The following is a 16,662-nucleotide window of genomic DNA, read 5'->3' on the forward strand; positions in this document are numbered from 1 at the left end:
TCCAAATTCCTCACCTTTACTCATCAATAAATGGCAGTTGGGGACTCTGCTAGACCTGGGCTCAAGTATCAGAAGGAAGAACGCTGTTGCCAATGCAATCCAAGGCAACTGATGGTTAAGAGCTGTTGCCCTTAATCCAATATTGCATCATCATCCCCAAAGCCTAGTTTGGCCTTTTTAGTCATAATATGGCACATTTCTTTGTCACTTATTTTCATAGGGAGGGCAGGTCAACTAGAGTGTATCCTATCTCTAAATCTCCTATCTCCAAATCTCCTATCTCCCTTCTCCCACTGCAGAGACAACAGAGAAGGCAACTCATCACAATCTGTCATTTAGAGAAGCTTTCAAATGGGGTATAAGAAGTAGAACATAATAAAGAACCATCTTTCTGCTACAAAGACCTAGAGATGGCTTAGGGGGATGGTATCTCTTCTTTCCAGCTGTTCAGGGAGGAAAGAAATGAACATTTTTGGAGCCTGCTACATTTCTTTGTTCTTCTTTGTGCTTTGTGCTTTGGATATATGTCTTGACTTGCCAGAGTCATTGAATTTCCTGAATGACAGTAGAAGCTTCTCTGCTTCCAGTGCTGAGCTGTGTTTGCCAAATAGGATATAGTAGTTGAAGACTGGAAGAGGATCTCTCTTCCCTGCTGTATTTACAACCAGCTCCATCTGCATCACGACTCAGGGCAGTGCAATCACACCAGCTGACTTGGCCCTGGAGCTTCACCGGTGGCTCAGCAGTGTGGGATGGGTGAGGGGGTGTTTGACTCCGGAGATGTGCCCACCTTCCTGCCTACCCTTGGTAGCTCACCCCAGTGATCTGCCCAGGTGAGCGGCTTAATCCCAGGTGCGTGGTGTCACTTGCCTTTTGGCCTGGAAGCCCAGGAAGCCCATTGAGTCCATCTTTGCCAGGCAACCCCTAAATAGGAGGAAATCATAATCTGTAAGTGCTGGTTCTTCAAATTGTTATCATCAAACTCAGGATAATATTTCTCAGTTCATCCCTCCTGTCACTCACCTAAATTTAAGAAAAGAAGAACCACCTCATGCATTTTGTTTTACCTTTTTTTCCTACTGTGACTGAAAACACACAAAAATTCTCACATTGCACATATTTGCCTGGCCCTTTTTCCAGTATCCCAGTTTTAGTGAATGACCATTGGATGTCAGTGTTGTTACAGAGAAACACCAGTAAAGCATTTTATGCACTGTGGATTGTTAAATAAATTTTCACTTATCTTACTTACATTTAAACTTATTCTCTATAAGTCTCTATCATTCATAACCATGAAGACTTTTTTACATCTATTTCTCCTTTTAAATATTGGTAATTTCTTATACAGTATATAGACTCCTAAAATTAAATTACACAACACGCAGTGACTGAATGGTTCAACAGGATAAGAAATAAAATTACTTCCTGTAATGTATTTAAAATAGTGAGAAAAAGCTTTTTTCCCTTTCTGAGTGTCATCTATCCCCAAACATTGCAGGCTGTAGGTGGCAGTTCTGCACTAAGTATTGAATAATTTACCTTTCTTGACTTAAGATCCAACAGAAATTTCTATGTTCTGCTAAATCTGAGATTTTAATTGCAAGTTATTTGGCCTGAATCAGGAAATTCCAGGTTTGGAAAAACAATATTGTGTCAAACGCACAAACACTATTGAAAGGTATCATATAAAGAAAATATCAAGGTCCCATTGCATAGGAATAGTGGGGCTGTACCTGGTAAAATTCTTATTCACAAAAGGCACCAGAGACTAACGTCTGCAGTAAAGGTGAAGTTGTTGGAGCCCATGTTAAAACTTTGTGTGCAGACAAGTTACAGGAAATGAAGCAGACATGAGCTTTAAATGATTTGAAGTAATGGAGAGCTTGGAGGTGAGCTAAACAGTTCCTCAACACTTACAGGTGGTCCCGGTGGCCCCGTTTTACCAGAAACTCCAATTTCTCCTGGCAGTCCCTGAAAAATGAAATCAGAAAAAAAAATAATCAGTAAATCTGTCCTTTGCAGGAGCCTCACTGGAGATGGCTGCTTTCAATCAAAGCGCAGTTTCCCCTTCCACGGCAGTCAGGTTTCTGCTCTAGGGAGTCCTGTAGACATAACCCTTATCCCCAGAGAGCACCGACGTGTCTCCAAGGCTCAGCACAGAGAAACTGTCTTCTAGGACAAGCTGTGGCTTTGCAGTGAGAAAATATAAGAGAAAACACACATTGCCAGAGGCCCTAACTCTGTTCCCTCTGAAAACCATGACCTAAAATTATCCCCAGCTGTTTTTTCTTCTTCTTGATGCAAAATAAAAAAACCCCCAAGCTTTCTTACCGGTGTTCCAGGTGGTCCAGGGGGTCCAGCACTGCCTGGGGGCCCTGGAGGTCCCTGCAAGAGAGGAAGCAAAGCCAATTTATCAAGCCCTCTAATAGTGGCTGAAAGCCTCAGGTCCTTCCCTGTGTAGTAGGGGCCCTGTAGAAAATGGGCAAAAGCACTGAGCTTTATTTCATTAACTTCTACCCAAAAAATGCAAGATACAAAAATGAGCTCCAAGGGATCCATGATCACAAACAGAATAAGACCTTCTGCTTAAGCCACTGTGCTACAAGGTGAGCTCCATCCCCCACTCCAGTACAAAAGACGGAAGAACTGAAGGCCATGAATGGTACCTACAACACAAAGCCTGACCAGCGGGATCCCTTGAAGCATCCAATCTAATTTAACCTTGATTCATGTTACTTCAAAGTGAATGATTTACCTCTGCAAAAACCTTGCTGAAAGTAACTAATGAATGGAACAGGCCTGTGGTTTGAGCTTGTTTTTTTGGGGGGGGTGAGGGTAAAAATATGAATCCAAGTGTCCAGAGAAACACTGCAGTGATTCAAGTGTTTTAAAACAAATGCACCACCATTTTGCTGCTCTACATCAACCTGGTTGGTAGTAAAAGGTCCTCAAGAACTCATACTTCAGTGGACACATTCAGTTGGAAATATCTTAACACTCTTACTCATCTTCCTGCAACAGCTGTTTCTCTAAGGAAAAATACTCTTTCAATAACCATCTGATGTACAGAAGGATTTATTTTTGTATAGAGTAAATTGTTAAATTTGGTTTCCTAGCTGAGAAATTTGTTTCCAGACTTGACAGACCTTAATATGCTGCCTGAGATGCAGAGGTGTTTGTTACCGTCAGCTTCCCCTGTAGACAAGACAGGATTTCTCCTGTGCTCAGAACAAAGCATGTGTTCATGTATTTTTTGGATCAGGACCTGAGCAAACAGCATGAGGATGGATGTGAGAAATGGATATATGACTGAGTTGAGATTTTACCCTGGCTAACTCACTCCATCTTTCTAACATGACTATTTCATTACTTTTCAGTCTTCAACATAGGGAAGTTCTGGTGTGATTGTACTTAAAACCCAACAAACAACTCCCCTATCCTACCCAAACCCTCTGTAAAGATTTGAAACTGAGCAATTGATACAAGACAGAAAACAACCAGACAGACAGTATTTTCCCTGTCACCATTCAATATTAAGGTATTACAATCAATATTAGCATTTACATTTCAGGAGAAATGTAGCTGCAAAGAAAAAGAAAACAGTGTAAAAAAGGAGCTATTTGTGGCATGGTTTGGCAGAGATTATGGCAATAAGTGATCTTTATAGAATACACTGGTAAAATTCAGCCAGAAGCTAAGACAGCATCTCACCAATAGATGGGGCAAAGTGACCAAAAAAGAGTCCTGTAGATGCACTTGCCTCCCATGATCTGCATTCATTGCAACTCAGAACAGACACGGAGTTATCCTGTTAAAATTATTTGTAGAGTGCCTCAGATGTGAACACAGCTAAAACATCCCCAGAAAGAAGTGCCTTTGGATGCACTGATGCTGATGATATAATTCCTGGTGAATCCTGCTGGTGGGTCCTGATCTTAAAGATTTTGCACACATCAGGAGACACTTGGTCAAGACCATCCATCACTTAAAACAAGGCCTTACCATTCAAAATAAAACTCAACAGTCCAAATTAGCCCAGCAGAAAAGAGAAGACCACACTCAGACACAACTGTTTATAGGCACAACTGGATGGATTGACCTCAGACACCAGGGACATGGAAATTCTGCTTGGCCCTACTCCACCTCTACAAGGTCTTGCTGAGAGAGGCCCTACAGAAGGTATGGGCTCCAGGAAGGGGTTTCCATGAAGAGTAGGTGGAATAGAAGCCAGCAAAGATTTAGAAAAACAACAAACTGATTCAGCTTGGACTTTGCGTAAGTGCAGGAAAGAAATTGTGAAATTTACCTTTGCAGGCTTTCCTTGACAATTCCAGTGATTCCTTCCTAACAATTTAATTTTGTTCTTGCTCTCTCTGCCAATAAATGAACCATCTCCCACCATGAAACACATGTCCTCCATGGTCCTACAACAGGGAACTTCTACCAAGAGGTGAAAAACCCCAGGCAGGACCCAGCCTCTACCAAGGAACTTCAATTATGATGTGAGTTACCCCACACAGTGACAGACTGAGAGGTGTCAATCTGACCTAAAAGCAAAGTCTTACTCAAGCATCTGACAGCAACCAGTGTAATCCCTAAAACGTTAGGCTCTACATTCTCCTCATCCCAACTATTTCTCAGTAATCCTCAGTATTCTCAGTATCCAAGACAATTTCTAATTATTCTCTTAGACTCTCCATATTCTAGACCACAATAATCTTATGCAAACATAAGTCCTGAAATGGAAGCCCACTGATCTTTTTCCTAAATTGGCACTAATAATTCCTTTCCATTGGTCTCCAAGAGATAATTACCCAGGATATCAGTCCAAACTGGTTTGCAGCTCCACCACATGTTGCACCAACAACTGGTACGTTCACTAATGAGAAGCTCTTCTGATAGAATCTTCTCTGAGATTGGCATAGAAAGAATGGTTTTGTGCAATGACCAGCAGTATCCCTTGGAGATGCCCAGGGTGCTGACAGCCTGCTCCAGCTGACTGATGTGCAGTCCTACTGGATGTCTTGTTTTCTGCAACCTGGGCTATAGCAAGTGATGGTACAAAGACACACAAAATGGTACAAAGAGACATAAAATGGCAGAAATACATCATAAATATCCTTTATAGAGCCCTCTCTTTTGCTACCATGCAGAGCAATTCTGTTTCACTTCTATATAAATATCTGTTATTGTAGCCCTTCTCCTGACTTCTGGGTATAATTCAGAGCAAGGAATATTCTTTTTAAGTATTAGAATGGACGAAACTGACAGCATTTATTTGTATTTAAAAAACTTCAACATCATAAAACTACAGCAGCAGGATGGCGTGCAATATGCACCTCATAAATCTCACACCATCAGTATTCTTTGCTTCCATTTTTAAGTTAATCCAGATTAAAGTACCTGATTTATACAATCACCTTTTACATTTGATGAATTATACAGATGAGACCCTCTGTTCCAAATCCAGACTCCAATGTTGCCCCCTTAAAACTCTGATCTAGAAGGAAATAATCACAGAGTGCATTTTTTCTGGCTAGTAACTCTGATGTGTGCTTTGTACATGTTGAAATAAAAACTGATACATGAAAACTTGATTCTAAAACAGGACTACACAAATTCAGTTTGGAAAACAAATGCAAAACGTGGATCTTTTATCAAAATGTTTAAATCAAAGTATTTTAAAACTGTTACTTTGAAACAAAAAATATTTTCAAGGTTCATTACAATCTAAAATCCAAATAGTGTGTAGAAGTGTGTGTGTCATGGGTTGGGACATCTTCAAAAACAATGTAGGGGGTGGATTTCTTCAGGCTTGTGTTTCATCCAGCTCCATTCCTTAGATGATATAATGCAAGGACAGTGCTCAGGAAAGAAATCTGACACTATTCATATTGGAGGAACAGCTGTGCCTGTGCTCCAGGATCTACTGCTCTTTCAGTGCATACCTTGCTGAAAGACAGGCTGGGAAAGGCAGAGCTATTAAGATTTAGGTTCTGCACTCCCTAAGGAATCTCTGAGAAGGAACAGAAACTTTGGTCTGTGACTCCATCAGTAGGCTTAAATCTCTTTTCCGTGAAAGAAGGGATGACTAAGTCTTAGAGAGAGGTGAACAAATGCCATTCCACGAGGAAAAGTGAAGTCTGATGGCTTTCCCAGATACGTGTCTCTGGAGGCAAAGCCTGCACAGACATATTTTCTCTATATTGTTCCATGCTGATGACTGGATTCTTCTACACCATGAGAAAGGCTTAGATAAGCCCTTAGCTGATACTAAAACAGACTGTGGTCTGAGCTTTTCAAGCAGTGTACCAGTGTTAGAAGAAGGGACATGCAGAAGCATCGTGTCTGCTGCCACAATTAGAGCAAAATGAGTAACTAAGGAGCTGACAGCCTTTTCCCCTTCACTGTCTGTGCTCGTCCCCACTTCAAAATCAATTGCTCCCTGTAATTTCACCTCTTAGAAAGACCATACAGACCCTTCACGTTGTTTTCGTGCTGTCTTCCCTATATTTCCCCTCCTTTTCCATGAGAAATGAGGCTGTTGTGTGGGGCAGCCCAAGTGTCTCACTATTTCTCTTGCTACTCCAGCTCTCCATTTCTCCTCTGCTGCGTCTGAGGCGATTCTGGGATCAGCTCCTCAAATATGCTTTTCATTTCTCATCCCAAGCACTACAGTATCCACCAGCACAACTACTGTGAATCAGAATTATAGAATCAGAGAAATGCTTAGGTTGGAAAAGACCAGAGTCCAACCAGTAACCCAGCACTGCCAGGGCCAGCATTAAACCATGTCTCTAAGCACCACATCTACACGTCTTTAAAAAAGCCCCAGGGACAGATATTCTACCACTTCCCTGGGCAGCCTGTTCCAATTCTTGACCACCCTTTCAGTGAAGAAATTTTTCCTAATATTCAATCTGAAATTGAAGTTATCACTGAATTATTTTCAGTAATGCTGCATTAGAGGACCAAGTTGCTCTCTGTTAAATCTTGCCTTACAAATCAATACAAATGTAAGAAGATACAGAAAAAAGCTATTGCTGATGACACTGAAAACCAAAAGCCTAAAGAGACGAAGATCTGAGTATTTACTCACAATACATGTCCTATAGTCAGTGTCAGTGCCTTGATTCATAAGGGGGTGTGTTCTCTGGTCCTTGCAACAGATGGAGTACCAACAGGAATTGGAGTACCAACATTAAATTTAAAATAAAAGTTTTTTCAAAAAAAAATTCTCCAAACTGTTTTTGCAGCTCTATATAAAGTTGACTTTGTACATAGCAATCTGTCCAGGAGAGCTTTCTGCTTCCAGTGAAAGGCAGTATTTGTTTAATTTCATCACTTAGTGTAAGGTGTGGACATGATCTCTTTTGTCTACAGAGGAAGATTTATTTCACTATGTGTTTGCTTGGAGTTGGTTTAGTGAGTCAGAGCAGCAAATAAGAAAAACAACAAAAAACTCCTCCTTTAATGTCTTTTGTTTCAGCATTGTTACTAATTTGCACAGGTGAACAATTTTTATTTTTTTTAAAGGTATAACTCTTATTAAGGATAGCTCTGAGCAATATCTTCCAATTTCAAGCAGCACTGGCAAAGTTTGAATTCAATCTGAGTTTACAGCTGGGGCCCGTATCCTTTTCTTACATTTTGTAGTATTAACTGGCATTATAAAAAGGACATTAAGGACACCATGCATTTCAGAGGAGATCATTTATTTCCTGAATTACTTAAGAAAAGCTGGGGTTGAGCTCACACCCTACAGACAAGTCTATACTAATTAAATCACTGCCAGCCATGACCATAATAGGTACAGCTTGTACTGGTCTTCCTCTCAAGTCTTATTTTTACCACCAGGTTATCGAGCATAAGACAAAACTCAATAACAGCCCAGAGATATTGCGAGGGTGAGGAATGACATTTTTGTTTAAATCTCAAATAGTTTTGGCTTATTTTGCTGTCTCACAGGGGGCCAGAATGTACCTGCTCAGCTCAGGAAATTGAGAGTGGCTCAGTGGACCACTTGTAGGTGCCTGTTTTAGGAGAGTTTCAGGCTCCACTGATGGTATTAGTTGGATCTTCATCAACAGGAGCAGACACCTGCATTGCCATCCTTAACCCAACAACGGCTTGCACTCCAGCCCTGGGAATTCCGTGATACAGCTCGGAGTGCCTGAGCCCTTGGTTTGCACTGGAGAGTCATCTGCCGTCCCTACTGAGCCTGCACGCACAGCCCTCATGGCTCACTCAGTGTGCACTGCCTGCCTGCAGGTCTCCCTCCTCCTCAGGATACCCCTCATGTCTAGAAAAGCATTTGCAAAAGTACCTCATCAACCACCTCCAGCCCTTCCCTGAGCTCTTCCCATCACCAGATGATGGGATAGGCAAGGTGTGTTGAGATCCCAGGTGGCCATGCAGAAATGAAAAGCCTGTTTTCGCCTGCCTGGTACCCATCCATCTATTTCAGCTGAGAGCCCTTTACAGAGATGCTCATTTTTCAGTCTGCACTTGAACAGCCTACTGCAATAGAAGTTTGGCCCATGATTAAGATTCCTGGACACTAAAACAGTACAAATAAATAATAAAAACAAAAACACAATATGAGTTCAGATGTCTGTGTCATTGCTGCCAGGAAATCATTCACATCCAGAGGGGAAAAAATACTCAAGGTGTCTATTCCATGGCTTAATGATGTTGCAAGATGCACCATTTCTAAAGGTCTCCAGAAAATAAACGCATATTTTTGGGGGTGCTGACTAGACAATATGGAGCAAATTGGCAAAGGGACAAGTTCACCACCACAGCTGATTTGGAATGAAAATTAAATATATTAAAATATTTTTTGACTAAAAAATTTAGTTTGATTTGGTGTGTGCAAGGAGAGAGAGAAAGCTAGGGCTGCTCTATTGTCGCAAAACAACCCCCCAACATCAGGCTACTTGAGAAGTTGCCTCCTAGGTGCTGCCTCAGGGTTTGACACTTAAATTAGCTCTCAAAGGGTCCTTGAGAGTTGGACTGACTCATCTCAACTCCAGTTCATCACTGGATCACAGAATCATAGAACAACATGAGCTGGAAGGGACTCACAGGAGTAGCCCTCCGGTCAGTTCTCTTGCACAGCTCCCTGATCTTCTGGGGCTTCTCAGTTGGACTGAACACGACTGCAGCTATTTTTATTGATAACTTCTTGATAATAACTTCAGATCATCTTTTCTATGTCCTTCAGCTACAAGGTGCCTTCTAAAACTCCTACATCCACTCCTTCCTTTTGCCCAGACAGATATCAAGGAGGGTAATCAGGTCAGAAAACAAAAGTATATTTACATTTAAAACAGCAGAGGAAAGGGGGACTATTTTCATGTCCTAAACTAATTTATGTACAGCCAACTCCAATCATTTGTCCCTCAATGCCGTGGAGACAGCACAGGAACAGTTGACAGAGGCTTCCATACGTAACTGGAATAAATAGCCATGTAACCACAGTGTAAGGAAATCCGCTTTTCTTCCTGGGTATTTTTGGGGCATAGTCTAATTAAGAAAAATAAAGAAAAATGCTGATAGAATGCTGTAAAAATCTAATGCCACAAAAAGTGCCATTAAGCTGAAAAGTAGTTTTGTAACAAACTGAATGTAAGCATTTTCTCTACAGAGAAATATGGAAATCTGCAGTAATATGTCCACAACAGAGTGCCACTGCAGGAATATGAACGTTTTTCCTTTCTTGCAGTTAGCTTGGAGGAAGAGTCAATTTAAGTATCCCTCAATGGGGTTAGCATTCTATGCAGTTTTAATTAACCTAAAATTTGCTAACTTTATTTAGGTTGTGCAGAAAAGAAAATTACCTAATGCTGTGTCAGCAATTTTCTCAGATACATTTATAAAATTGCTAACACATGCATATATATATTTAATTGCAGGGAACCTGAGCTGAGAAAGTGTGACATTACTTGGATGAATACTGTCAGGTATCTTAGAAACAATGCATGGAGAAAAATCTTCCTCCAAAATGAAGGAAAATGCCTTTTCAATATGTCAGAAGGCTTGGGGGGACCTTTCAATGTTATCCAATGGAAAAAAAAAAAGAGCAAAAAAACAACCAACCAACCAAAGAAAACAAAACCAAACAAAAGTAGGGAATTGGACTCAATAATCCAAGGGTTCAAGACACCTGACAGAGTTTATGCAGAATTTGGACAATGCTCTCAGGCACATGGTGTGATTCTCAGGGATGACCTGCGCAGGGCTGAGTTGGACTCAATGATCCTTATGGGTTCCTCCCAACTCAGAATATTCTGTGATTCTAAAATCTTTTAAATCCATTAGAAATACCATCTTCATTCCTTTTGAAGGCTGCTGCTGAAATACTTGCAAACTAGATACTGTACCAAAGGAAAAAAATCTTAAAGTATGCAAACCAGTATCAAGTGGTGTATTGCAGGGCAAAGTTCCCAGCTGGACACAAGAGACTTCACTTGCACAAGGACACAAGCCCTTGGATTGCCTCTCTGACATCCTCCACAGACATTTGAAAACAGCTCATTACAAAACGTCTGCCACACAAACTATTTCAAGATTGTTTCTCCTGGTTACAAGGGTACAGCTTGCCAGAGGAAATAAATGAACAATCAGTATCTGCTGTCCAGCACTGTGCTGCTTGTTGCAATACATCACCAACAGTTGTAGCAGTGGAGGCTTGTCATTCTTGCCCAAAATTTTACCAATTATTGAAACAGAGTGCTAAAGCCAAAGCCCAGTTTGTTAATTTGTCATTGAGAAGGGAATGAATGAAATGCTAAGTCTTATCCTCAGTGCTCAGCAAAATGTGAGGTTCTGTCTTTCTGCTTGAGGACATTCCCACAGATATTTTTCTTGTTGCAGGGGTGACCCTGCAAAGTGACTTTGGTCAGCTGAATTTGTCTACAAAGTTAGCAAGAAACCAAGCCAGAGGCAAGTGTCAGTGTTATTGTAACACAAGGCAGATCTAAGGTGGAGCCAAATCCTCTCTGATGGTTCTCAACACACACAGTACTATTTTCCCCTTATGATGTTATGATGTTGCACAGATGGCGTAATTTAAAGCACTAACTTGTCAAAAACTTTAAAACAAAGGAGCTAAGGCGTCATTAACTGAAGACATCCCCTTCCTCACACGGAGAATAAACATTTACTTTTAGGCCCCTGTCTTTAGCTTCCTCAACAAGCCAACACTTATTCCTCTATAACAAGTAGAAAGGTGAGTGTCAAAAGACACAAAACCAGTCTTGTGCTCAAAGTGTGCTTTCTGAATAGTAAATAAAATTAAACTGTTTCTTCCCTCAAGACTGCAACACAGGAGCTCTGTCTGCAGTTGCCAATTCACACAGCCAATAATTAGCTGAGACACTGTCCTAAATATTACAAAACACAAATCAGTGCTTTCCTTCTGGAATGATGCTGCTCTAGGCAAAAGCAATGGGGAAATCAGATACAAAACACCTCCTTAGGTCCCTGTTCAAAGATGATGAAAAATTGTGGAAGGTAAAAGTAACTGCTGCAAGAGAGACATTCCCTCAATCACAACAGGATAAATTATTTGGGTCTTAAAGGAGAAATACCAGATTCAAATATGGTACAGAGGAGAAGATCATACATCCTGCATTGTGGTTCCAAGTCACCTGTTTCCACAAAATCTGTTTTTCCACATATTATAAGACAGTGAAGAAATCATTGCTTACCTGAGGGCCGATCAGACCATTGATTCCTGGGAATCCTGGTTCTCCCTTTTTACCCTGCATGTTCAAGAGAGGACCAAATATTAAACAACAGACCAAAGACTGCTATTGAATTTCCAAAGTCTTTCACCCCTAGACTGGCAAATCACCGTAATGTGGGTACACAAATCACAAAAGCTAGAAATGAAGGCAACAGACACCACTTGGAAGTGAAACTCCAGTTGTATTTGACAGTTCTGTATCTCCCAGATTGCAGCAATAGTCCTGAAGTTGAGAGTTGTTCTCATGCACATCATGGCATCTCCTACACCCTGCAATCCCACCTGGGTGCTCCCTACAGAGGAGGTGCCAAGTGTAGACACTCTGCTTGCTACAGTCAAGCCCTTCGCCCATCCCCAACAAAGCCAAGAAGTTTCTCTTCTATCCCTTGCACTGCTTCATGCATTAAGAAAGAAAATAATTAAGAACTCTGGTGCGTGGAGGAATATAAAAGATTCACAATCTCTAAGCTGGGAAACAGGAGTCCCTGAGGTATTTCTAACTAGGGTTGGCATTAGCACCAAGGGAGGCAGAGCTCTCTGACTCCTCTGCATACAAAAAAGAACCCTCTAGAGGAACCAGAGAACTTTGCTGGTGCAAAGGAAGAATAAACCAGAACCTGGAGTATACCCTTGAGATGAGTTCAACCATACAGATGCAGCAGTATTTGTGTTCCCATGGGTTTGACCTCAAATAGTTCAAAGGGAAAAAAATCCTACATGAGTAAAACAGGAAAGAAAGGATGGAGTAGCACTGAAGTTAAGGCAGAGGTTGGGTTTGTTTCTCAACCCAATAGTGGACTTGTTGTGATACTTCAGGCAACCACATATTTTATAAAAATTATCTATTCTTCACTCATATGTAATAGACACTAAATAATTAATGCTTCTGAGGTTGTTAGTAATATTCTAGGAGGGTACAAGAGGAGTCAAGTAAATGACTAAGAGACAGAGAAAAGGGACTCTCCCTCATTTCTACTTCTCATCCAGACTGATTTTCTTCTTGAAGGAAAATACAATTAAGCAAGTTTCATGTCATTGATGATATAAATGGTCATACAGACACTTAAAAGTCATATATATAATTTTTCCTTTATTTTTTCTTTATTGAAACATGTCCAGAAACAACGTCTATGAACAATTCCCCCCAGATTAGCTCAGTTGGTTAGAGCATGGTGTTAAAACACCAATGTTGTGGGTTCAATCCCTGTATGGGCCATTCTCTTAAGAGTTGGACTTAATGATCCTTGTGGGTCCCTTCCAACTCAGAATAATCTGTGAAATCCTATGAAACAGATTTCTACTGACTTAAATGAAAGAAAAAGCTAAAATACCACAAGCAAAACTTGGTTTTGTCATATTTCCCTTGGTATTGACTGAGATTCATTAGCTGGTGTGTCAGAATCTGATTGTCTAACTATTTTTATCATAAAAAAAACCAAAAACCTGACAAAAATCAGAAGTCAGATGCAGAAGAATATAAGAAGAAAACTAAAGGAGTGACTATAGGGTTCTTGGGTATCAGAAGGATTTTGTAATCATTTCCAGAACTCTAATACCAATAAAAACTTGCATTATATATTCAAGCACATCCATCATTCATAAATGTGCCATCTATTTTTCCCCAACATTCACAATTTCTTTTCTTGTCAAAGCCAAAAAGAGCCCATTTTTAACTCAGAGGACTCACGCCACCACATGGTTCAACGTCAGTTTTCAAGTTAAAGATGCTCATTTTGCCAACTGCCAAGGTGACCATGCAAAGCACACTGTTAAAAAACTCAAATAAATAAATAAGCTTTCAAGTAGAGCATACAGGATGTAGTGGGTGGAGCCAGACATGAGAGATGAGCATCCCTGCACGCCACCTCCAGCTTCCACTTGATGTGGGAGCTACAGGTCAAGGTGGCTGGTTCCACAGTTACAACACTGAGGCCAACATACAACACAGTGTAACCAATTCCTTCATGTCCCACCAACACACTGTTCTGTTTCCATAGTTTCCTGGGCACACTAAACTGTGGCAGCAATGAGAGATGCAAGAGGAGCCTTTTATCCTTTCCTTGAGTATAATGCTGAGAAACTTTAGTGCTTTCCAAACACTGAGAAATCCCTTAAAGCAACATATAATTATACTGCCAGAGAGACTGAGAGTGGTTTCCCATTGTGAAGGGGATATTTGGGCCACTCAGAGACTGGCCAAAATCAAACTATAACAGATTTGCTCCATGTCATTATAGTCTGTCTATGAAGGACAGAAATACTTGCTGGGAGAAATTATACCTATGGGAGTAAAGCTCAGTGAAATGTCACATTTCTTAATAATATGACAGAGAAACCCAGCAATTATGCTCTGTTACCTGTAGTTAGAATCTGGTAAGTGTGTAAGAATGTGTATCCTTCAACTACATGATATATGCTATTTGCCTTCACCAGCAATTTGAACAACAGCACAGTTAAAAATGTGTTTTATTGGAAATGGATGTCTTTACCTCACTGACAATAATAGCTTCACTCTGGATTTAATTTACACCATCAATCCCTTTTTTCTTCATTTTACTAATTTGCTTATATTTTGATTTCTGCACAGTTGAACTTTGTCAGGGCAGGTAATGTCATCTGAACATCTTAAGCACCCACAAATAAACACAATCACTAATCAGAAAGGTATCTACTATACAGAAGACAGGAAACCAAGGGAAAGTGTTGTCTCCACTCTGCTACAGGGGAAATTTTGAAAGGTATCATAGCCCAAGATTGTTTCCCACCTTGCTGTCCCAATAGCCAGAATGGCCATATATTTTCTTAACATGTTTTTCTCTCATGTTTGGCCCCAGGAACAGAGGTGGATTTGGTACCAAGTACATAGGAAATGTCTTTAGTTGTGAACAAATACGACTGTGAACAAAAATGCCAACTGTTTCCTCTGTAACCTAGCCAGATGCTAGGATTATCCATTTCAGCTCCATCTTTTTACCTCTACATTACTAGAGAAGCCAGAAGATGCCCAGCAATGTTAATCAATGTTTGAGGTCCCTGAAGGCACCAGCCTTTTGTAGTCTCTGTATGCATTAGATAACAACAGTAAATTTTGAAGTGAGAGCATCTCCATAGCTTGAGGATGAAAATACTGTCAGGGTTGGCCAGATTATGGGTGATTATTGGGGCTGTTGTGGCAAAGTAAAGGCTTATAAGGACTTCTGGACATCAAGAGAGACCACATTTTGGGACTGGCTCCTTTCAAATAGTTTACCTAATTTGCTGGGCAAACTTATTCTCCTCTTTCTCCTGGATTATTTACACTTCTCCCCTTGGAGGTACCAATGAACTATCTCCTTCCCTTGGACCCTGCAAGTCTAAGGTGGTTCAAATCAAGGGAAGTTCATACACAGAGAAATAAGAGTTGAAAGTGTTGACTGCCGAATTCAAGTTGGGACTGGTCTGAACAGAAACATCATATGCAACAACCCACTTAGGAGAGAGATGGGTCAAGAATGGAAACTCAAATACGTGTATTTCTGTCCCACCATTAAACACATGAAGAGCTCAGCAGCCCTTCAGAGGTCTGTTAACTTTATCTGTCCCATGACAGCTAACAGGGATAAACTTTTCCTGTATTGACAAGTGCTCTTAACACTTCTCCTCTGGGTGGAGGGTGTGCCCTGAAACCAGTAGTCCCCAGTTTTAACAGAATCCTGTAGGTTCTACTCTAAAACAAATATGCAGCACTTACTGAGACTCAAAGCCTTGTAATCTACTTGTAAAGAGACAAGAAAAGCCTGTCAAACTTTTTTGTGGTGTTCTGACTTCAGGAATAAACATTCAGGGCATGTGGACACATGTACGTGAAAACCTGCTGAAACGTGACAGCTGAATTAAAGATGCAGAGGCCCCTGCTTTGTAACTTGCTCCTGGAGCTGTGCTCATTCTTGTCTCCAAACTGACAGACCGTGACACCAAACTTTGCAATTAGCTCACAAAAAGGGTCTTGCAATATAATTTTTTAAGCTACTTCTATTTTTACATCCAACTCTCATTCTGTGCTTTGCATGAATTATTTTGAGCAAGAAGTAACTTGAAAAAAGGGGAATAATTATTATTTCTTATCTGCCTGACTAATGTACATTGGAGTCTTAAACATGAAGAAGGACATTCATTAAAGGTTACTGTTTTATAAAGATATTTTCCATTAATTTTCTTTTCATAAGGCTATTCTTACTATCCTATGAGACTCCTGTATTTTTTTGTTTTGTTTTGTTTTGTTTTGTGGTGATTGTACTTTGAGCTTGGAAAAATTTTGACAATGCAAAAACTAAGATGCAGTCCAGCACATCAAACTCAAAATGGTCTAGCTCCTACCTCGTGCCTGTGTGGGAATTACTGTTACAGGATAAATGTTTTCTCTTAGTTTCCTTCTGAAATTTCAATCACTTGAATGAAATTGTATCATTTGAACGAGAGGTAAATTCTTGAAATACAAGTCATTGAGTACACTTCAGAAGAACCTTGTGTTTAAGTTGGATTGCCCAAAGGTCTGCGTGCTTTCCAGGAGCATGTCATACATCTGCACCTTTTGTGTCCATCAAGAAAGGGAGTTGGTTTATTTCCCACAGATATTTCAGTAGAACAAGGTGTCAAATACTCAAGAGCAGAATCAAAGTACTTCAGTTCTCTTCAATTCATGGAAGAAAAAGAAGAAAAGGAAGAGAGAGAAAAAAAAACAAACACAAACCCACTCTAAAACTAAACCAGTCTCTCAGAGTTTTACTTCTTTTTCAGTCAGTTTTAATAAAATCAGGACAGTACTGTCTGTCACTCATAGGTCTTATGGGACACATGAGAACAGCAAAGCATCTTCTTCCCCCCGTGTGCTCTTGAGGATTTGTCAAAATGCAGACATCAAGTGCCAGGCA

At 40.4% G+C, this 16,662-nt stretch overlaps 1 protein-coding gene across 1 annotated transcript in view; it reads right to left on the reverse strand.

Moving 5' to 3' along the window:
* COL22A1 (collagen type XXII alpha 1 chain) overlaps positions 1-16,662 on the reverse strand; it is a 221,114-nt gene that overhangs the window by 60,575 nt on the left and 143,877 nt on the right. Inside the window, exons 24-27 of the mRNA XM_027684548.1 lie at positions 11,715-11,768; positions 2,332-2,385; positions 1,918-1,971; positions 871-924 (exon numbers count right to left, since the gene is read on the reverse strand). Of these exons, the coding sequence (XP_027540349.1) occupies positions 871-924; positions 1,918-1,971; positions 2,332-2,385; positions 11,715-11,768 (216 nt within the window). The remainder of the gene's footprint in view (positions 1-870; positions 925-1,917; positions 1,972-2,331; positions 2,386-11,714; positions 11,769-16,662) is intronic.

The sequence above is a fragment of the Neopelma chrysocephalum genome, unplaced genomic scaffold (assembly GCF_003984885.1).
Source record: "Neopelma chrysocephalum unplaced genomic scaffold, ASM398488v2 Primary Assembly neopelma1_66, whole genome shotgun sequence".
Classification (NCBI taxonomy): Eukaryota; Metazoa; Chordata; class Aves; order Passeriformes; family Pipridae; genus Neopelma; species Neopelma chrysocephalum.